We start from the raw sequence: 6,912 nt of genomic DNA, 5'->3' as shown, positions 1-6,912 counted from the left end.
AATTATCGATACCGCGTAGGCAGACAGGGTAACGGCCAATTTAAAATAAAACCCAATTTCATAAATTATTTAAACACATGTACAAAATAATTAGCAGCTATAATGCTTAAAATATCTGATAAGATTAAAATTAGTTCTCATACTGAAATCGACACATAGAAAAAACGTTGTCTGTAACATTGCATTAACACTGCATACCTAACAGAGTTATCGTTCCTTATCCGCTAGGGTCCCTGTGAGAAATACTCTTCCGGTCAGGACGATAGCAATAGACCGTGGCTATTTATAGCCACCGTCTAAAAAATGTCTGCATTCACCCGATATTAATGCAATAAATAGCTTTTCTGGGCACTGGACTGTGGGGAATTTATACGGAGAAATTCATAATTTTGAAGCAAGCAAAGCCAAAGGATCGACGTTCGAGGCATTAAATGAGTTCTATTGACAGATTGAGATGACGAGTTATTTCCCATTTATTATAAAATGTTTTGTAAAACACAGGGCACACATGTCGGGACTCACTTTCATGTTTTTTCATATGTCTCTTGAGGGAGGAGAAGAGCTTATAAGAGTTTCAGACCTCTCGATTCTCTTTAATTGGGGCCGATATTCGGCCCAATTCCCAACGTGAAAAAGGCATCTTTTCCCCCAAAATTGAGTGTGTTCTTCCCAATTGTAGATTGACTAAAATAAATAATGTAACTAAAAGGAAACCATATTTATTCTAAATATATATCATGTATATTCAGCAGTCATAAAAACACTGTGAAGACGTGCAACACTACCGCATTGCAAACTGTTTCTTGTGATCGGTAACTTGGCCAGAATTTCCTCAGAGACAGTTTAATTGAAAAACGATGTTTATTACTTTTAATCCTGATATAACAGTTGGTTGATAAGCTGTTAATAGTTTATAATTCTGCAATAAATGTTAAAATTATTATAAAAATGTTTGTCTAAACTGATCCTCTACAAAACGGTAGTAAGTGGGTCAGAGGGTTGGACTAATACCCCAAATACACAGAAGTACAGAGACTGATTTTATAAATAATGTCATGCAGCTTACACAATAAAAAAAAATTAATTTTAAAAGGTATAAATACAAAAATAAATTAAATTTTACATTAATACAAATAAGATAACTTTTTTAAAATTCTGATAAACTGTTTCTTTGCCATTTGACATATACATGTATAGTAATTACACAAAAACCTTTTGGGAACTTTTACATCTTCATTAAGAAATTTGTATCACACTCTATGAATAAACTTTTTTCTTCTTATTGTTATACGCACATTGTCCCAGTTTTAAAAATAATTTTAAAAAAATTATTAATTTTTAAAAAAAATCCTATCAGTATACCGGTACCCTAGTTTTCCGTTCAGGGGACTGTACGTATAAAGTAAGAAAAAAAATTCCCAATTTTTATCAAAACATTGCATTTTTCCCAATCCATTGGCCCTGACCCCAGTACCAAAAAAATGGGTGTGAGAGGCCTGAGTTTCCACATACAGTTTACCTAAAAAAACAGTTAAATATAATATGAAGTTAAAATAAAAAGTCAAGTAAAAAAAAAAGTAATTGCCTACCTACCTACCCTAATTTTGGGGGACATGTTACCGGAAACACACATATTTTTTTTTTGGCCTAAACAATGTTTAAGAATAGAAAATGTAAGTGTATCCAAATTCAGAAGCAATAGAAAATAAAGAGCACTGTTGCATAAAGAATCTCATTCTAAATGTTAGGGTTGTTTTGTCACTTGCATTAACTTTATAAAAAAGACATCAAAATTCAAGGTTATAAAGGCATGGACATGATTTTGGTCAATTTTTTTTTCTTCCGATTTTCATTTTCATAGTGCTTTAGAAAGGAATTTTTTTTATAGGCAACCAATATTTGAGTGTCATACGTTGTGTGATAAGCGAGTTACAGAGCTTACAATTCTTTGCTGTAAATACAAAGCTTTTGTTTACATTTGAATGTTGAAGTGAAAATTCCAGTTTTAGACCTATAATGAATGTGTAAAACAGAATCTGTTTTTTAGTTTTAAATTAAAAAGAAGATTGAAAAATGAACCTGAAAAAGATTTTTTGTACTTTTATATTGAACCTATGAAAACAAAAACGGGGCACGAGCCTTGTTTACATGACAAAGAATTGTGAGCGCTGAATCTTGCCTATAACTCTACGACTGACCCTCGAATTATTTGATCATTTAAAACGCATTCCTAAAGTATAAAAACAAAAAAAATATAATTTGACTAAAATCATGACCACCCCCCTTTGATATTAGTTTATTGATATCATATGACTAACATTTATAATTGCATCAGATTTCCAGCTAGTTGATCTGTTTCTGCATAGTTTATAACTCCAAGTTGTAGTTCGAGCCACGCTGTTATTTTCAACGTTTTACCCATCCTGGCATCCAAGCCAGTCTAGTGCATTAATATTGCTATAGATCCGTCCACGTTTGGTGAAAGATAACCCAGTAATGTTATAGATAAGACCAGCACGACCAAATTTCCCGACATAAAAAAACCCAGAAAAAAGATAAGCAGAATTTAACGTACAAGCAGGTTCTTGGAAAGGCCCAACCTTGAATTTATTTGAAGCGAGCGTTTCTTGGGAACGGCATACCGTGCCTTCAATCCAGACAGAAAAGTAAGAATGAAATATTTTCAGAAACCTTGCATATTTATTTGTATTAATAATTCTTTTGCTTGATTATAAATTACCTGTGGGTGTTATTGGTAATTTGTTTTCTTTAGAGCAAGACGACATTCAGCACTTTGTGAAGGTTGTTATCGTTTTTCCCGACGATGTCCCGGTCAAGGGTAAGACAAATACATGTATTTATGCGTGATATATATCTTTATAGATTTTTAGATAAACTAAGAATATTAAAAGTGAAAGCAATTCGGAATTCACAAGGGTGTATTATTAGGTATATAGGGTATATATTTTTATTATGAGAAAAATATTTAACGTAAGGTGCCTTTGCACCAGATGGTCTGTGTACAATATTTTGAAGGAGTGAATATGAGAATTCTTTTATTATAATTATATTAAAAAAAGTAGAGCAAAAACGATCACCAGAAAGTAATGGGGAGAAGAATGATTTTATCATTTCGCTTTTTGAACTTTATAATGAAAGAAAAATTCCATTGGTGACCTGTCAACATCTGTCTGTCTGTATGTGACGTATTTGTTCATGATGATCTAATGTGCATATTGTTAACCACAATTTTTTATATTTGCATTTCCATTGTTCTTTCCCACTGTAAGCCCATACGGAGGAGCTGCAATTATTTCTCTATAATCGCAATTGCTCTGTCAGTATACTATGACGTCATAAAGGTGTAACGTTATATACTTTTCCATGACGTTATAGATTTAAACCACTATACGATACATCATGTGTTTTTCTCCAACTCGATTAAAATTGACGTATTTACATGTAATATTAAAACATGTTTTTGATAACATTTTAAAGGAATTACTGTTATAACATATCATTGATTCTGTTAACAAATCTATGTGAATTAAAAAGATACATTACAGTCTAAATGTTTACTTTTGATGTAATAGCTAAATGTCAGGTCTAGGCTAATATAGGGTATTTGCGAGTGGTAAAATGCAAATATAAGTAATAAACAACGATTATTTAGTGAACATGGCGTTATGAATAGCAACTGCTCTGCTGGCATATTTTCCATGATGCGCTAGCGCGCATCATGGAATATGCCAACAGAGCAATTACTATTCATAACGCCATGTTCACTAAATAACGTTGTTTATTTCTTAAATAACATGTGCAATGATTAATTTTGAACGGAACCCTCACAGCCAGCGGACAAATTCTTTAGCCTGTTTTAGAACCATTAATGCAGCAACATAGATAAGGCAATGGGTTTATTTTCCAACAGAACAATGCGCGCGTGTGCATACGGCAAGTGTGACACAAACTTTCATTCAAACTTAACTATGTCTCCATATTTAATTCCAATCGAGCATTTGTGGAACGAGCTGGGTCATGTGGGGTATAAATGTGTGCGTTGCCACCAGCCGTAGACTCTGAACCTGCAAGAAAATGGCAGAATATTGCTGAAAAGATCATTTGAAATGTCTGCTAGTCTTCACGCCTTCGTGCCATCATTAATACTGATAAAGGCAATATCTGGTATCAATGACCAAAACCGCATTTTTTACGTGCATCCCCTCCAATTCATTGACATTCATTTCAATTGTAGGTTTTTTTTAATAAAAAAAAATAATAAACATTGATCATTTGACATGGTTGATGATATACAAGATATAATTTGTTTATCAGATATATGAATAAAATGACGACCGATACAAAACGATTTAGGCATTGAGAATTTTAAGGAGTGTCAGTATATTATCACAATTCTGTAATTTGGTAGGTACCTGGATACAGAGAAGGGTTGAAAGTCTACCAAACGTTTACCTGTCCACGGACGGACTCGGCATGGACGTCGGCATCCTTGAGAATGAACTGTAATGTTGGAGGCGACCAGCCGTTTAACCATTATTACTGTATCCCTAACGCCGAGAGGACCCATTTTGTAGAGTTCTGTTACGACAGAGCGAGTATGAAGACCGAGAAAGGTGAGACAAGATATTGCAAAGCAATTTATCAACAAATATAAACATGGTATCAATTTCGATTTTTAATATGCTTTTTATTTGACATGATTATATTCTTCTTCTCCAATATTAATATCAACCGATACCAGGTAATTGCTGGGAACTAGGTGGAATGGGGTACCTAAACCAAGTCGACTGCACGAACTTTGTCAAAGGATGCCCAGATTACACATACTTGAGCGAACAAGTTTACAAGAGTAAGTTGCTTTTTTCTGAATCATAGTGTCCAATACTAGGTAATTGTTGAAACGAAAGATATCATCTTAGTTTTTAAAAAATAAAAACACTTCAATAGTAGATAAAAGTTTTCACATGTCAAACCTTTCATTTATCATTCATTTATTTAAAGTTCCAGCTTGTCTAGATTTGAATTTTTCTGAACGATGTTTCACTGAGGAGCCTGGATGCCCACTTTTGAAAAATTCCACAAAGTATGTATGACGTTTTTAGTGTTTGGTTTATCACATTCAATTTGACAGCATTCATTTGGCTATACTAGACCGATACTTGACACTTACTTGATAAGTGGATTATTGACTCAAAGTTTAGAAAATTTGTAATAATTCTATTTTACTTTATGCACAGCGCTCTGGTGACCAATCAGAACAGTGCAGACACCTCTCTTCACCTTGGTCTTGTTGCATTGATAACTAGTGTATTAACTGCCGTAATACTTATATTAGTGAAATTTGGGACCAAACGCCTTCGCAGTAAATTAGGTCGACGTGTGTATAAAACTTATTTTTTTCATTTATTTTTAATATTGCATATACAATTGCTGATATTCTTTAGGAAAGATAGAAAAAAAATATTTACTTTCAGGGAGAAATGAAAACGGTAATGGAACAAGAAAAACAACTGCTACAGACCAAAAAGGTAAGGTGATCAAAGACTTTTTATATTTTACGTCACAGTACAGATTTACATAGCAAGGAAATTCTAATAGCTCTAATGTTAACTTTGTGATACTGTTTAAACTCTCAATAATAAAAAAGCTTGTCTACTTTTGTATTTCTTGCATATACATGTATACGTACTGAATACAATGAAGAACAAATTGTTACCAAATGTAACGATCCTATAGACCAATCCACATTTTACAAAAGTTGTATCCCCAAGCCGCCCTCTTGGGGGGAGGGCATCAAAGATTTCTTTCAATAGCCTTTGTAGTTTAGCCTGTGAAGAGGTTTGTATATTAGTCATTTTACATTCAAAATCTATATCCGTTTTTTTCGTTTCTCATACATAAAAGGATTAACTTAAATTAAAAAAGTGTGTTATCATTGGCTGCCCAAACAATTGGTATCATAATGTAAGAGGTTTTTTTTTTTTAATTTACTCGTTTATTTTACAGTATAACACATTCACACACACACATTAATACAAGTCTTATACACATGCAAGACTGTTAATAGGTTGTTGGTTTATCCCTTTAGACCTTTCTGTTTACCCCGCAAAGGGAAACAACTTGATCCCCACCTCTTTCCCCACTCTATTTTTTAGGCAAAGTATGGATTGGTCTGCAAGGGTTCTGGTGTAACTTGCGTGATAGCCTTAATGTCATATTGTGAATGTTGAACCTACTGAGTTGGTATAAATACAAAATTTGAAATGTAACTTTAATTTATATTTACAATTTAAAATATGACACTCTTTATGGTATGGAAAATAGTATACAATTATTTAATGCTTGAGCAGTCAATAGACCCGAATATTTTTACCGAGGTGCAGGGAATAGCTCAGTATGATCTATTGCCCGAGGCAAACGGCCCCTATATCTATATATCTATATATATATATATATATATATATATATATATATATATATATATATATATATATATATATATAAAATCCAAAATGAGTAAAGTTAATCCACACAAGTAATAAATAATAAGAAAATAACAGAAAGCCGATTCAAAACTCACTTAGCACATCTGTCAAAGTGTTCACTGCAAGGGGTGTTTCTAGTATTGGGATCATTGATCTGTTGGCGATGGACGCGCATGCGCTAAGGGAGATTGTGAAGTATTCCCATTTTATAAACTTAAAACCGATTCAACCGCCATGTGAAAGAGAACTATTTTATTAAATTATTTTCCCCAAAACTCAACAAACATTGAATATCTGTACATGTATATATATTCATCTTTTTTCTAGCCAGTCTTTGTATTTGTAAATTTATTGATGTCGTTATTATCATATTTTGTCTAATTTAGTTTTCCCGAACTTTAACGTT

The 6,912-nt window shown here is 32.9% G+C and overlaps 1 protein-coding gene across 2 annotated transcripts; it reads left to right on the top strand.

The window, feature by feature from the left end:
• Positions 1-2,168: 2,168 nt before the first annotated feature.
• LOC128179711 (uncharacterized) lies at positions 2,169-5,602 on the top strand. Of its 2 annotated transcripts, XM_052847245.1 has the most exons (7): positions 2,170-2,666; positions 2,774-2,839; positions 4,430-4,634; positions 4,763-4,870; positions 5,023-5,104; positions 5,259-5,398; positions 5,496-5,602. In XM_052847245.1, the coding sequence occupies exons 2-7, from the start codon at positions 2,825-2,827 to the stop codon at positions 5,600-5,602; spliced, it is 657 nt and encodes a 218-aa protein (XP_052703205.1). In that variant the 5' UTR covers positions 2,170-2,666; positions 2,774-2,824. The 2 variants fall into 2 exon arrangements, with proteins under 2 accessions (XP_052703206.1, XP_052703205.1); XM_052847246.1 differs by having other exon boundaries at positions 2,169-2,839.
• The last annotated feature ends 1,310 nt before the right edge of the window (positions 5,603-6,912 follow it).

The sequence above is a fragment of the Crassostrea angulata genome, chromosome 4 (assembly GCF_025612915.1).
Source record: "Crassostrea angulata isolate pt1a10 chromosome 4, ASM2561291v2, whole genome shotgun sequence".
NCBI classification, from domain to species: Eukaryota; Metazoa; Mollusca; class Bivalvia; order Ostreida; family Ostreidae; genus Magallana; species Magallana angulata.
This window is presented reverse-complemented; position numbering and strand designations above follow the sequence as displayed.

What these genes read in the sequence shown, in the direction of transcription:
- LOC128179711 (XM_052847246.1), top strand. An exon ending in GAGTATGAAGACCGAGAAAG is followed by an intron (nt 4,635 to 4,762) that starts GTGAGACAAGAT and finishes AACCGATACCAG; the next exon opens with GTAATTGCTGGGAACTAGGT. An exon ending in GAGCGAACAAGTTTACAAGA is followed by an intron (nt 4,871 to 5,022) that starts GTAAGTTGCTTT and finishes ATTTATTTAAAG; the next exon opens with TTCCAGCTTGTCTAGATTTG.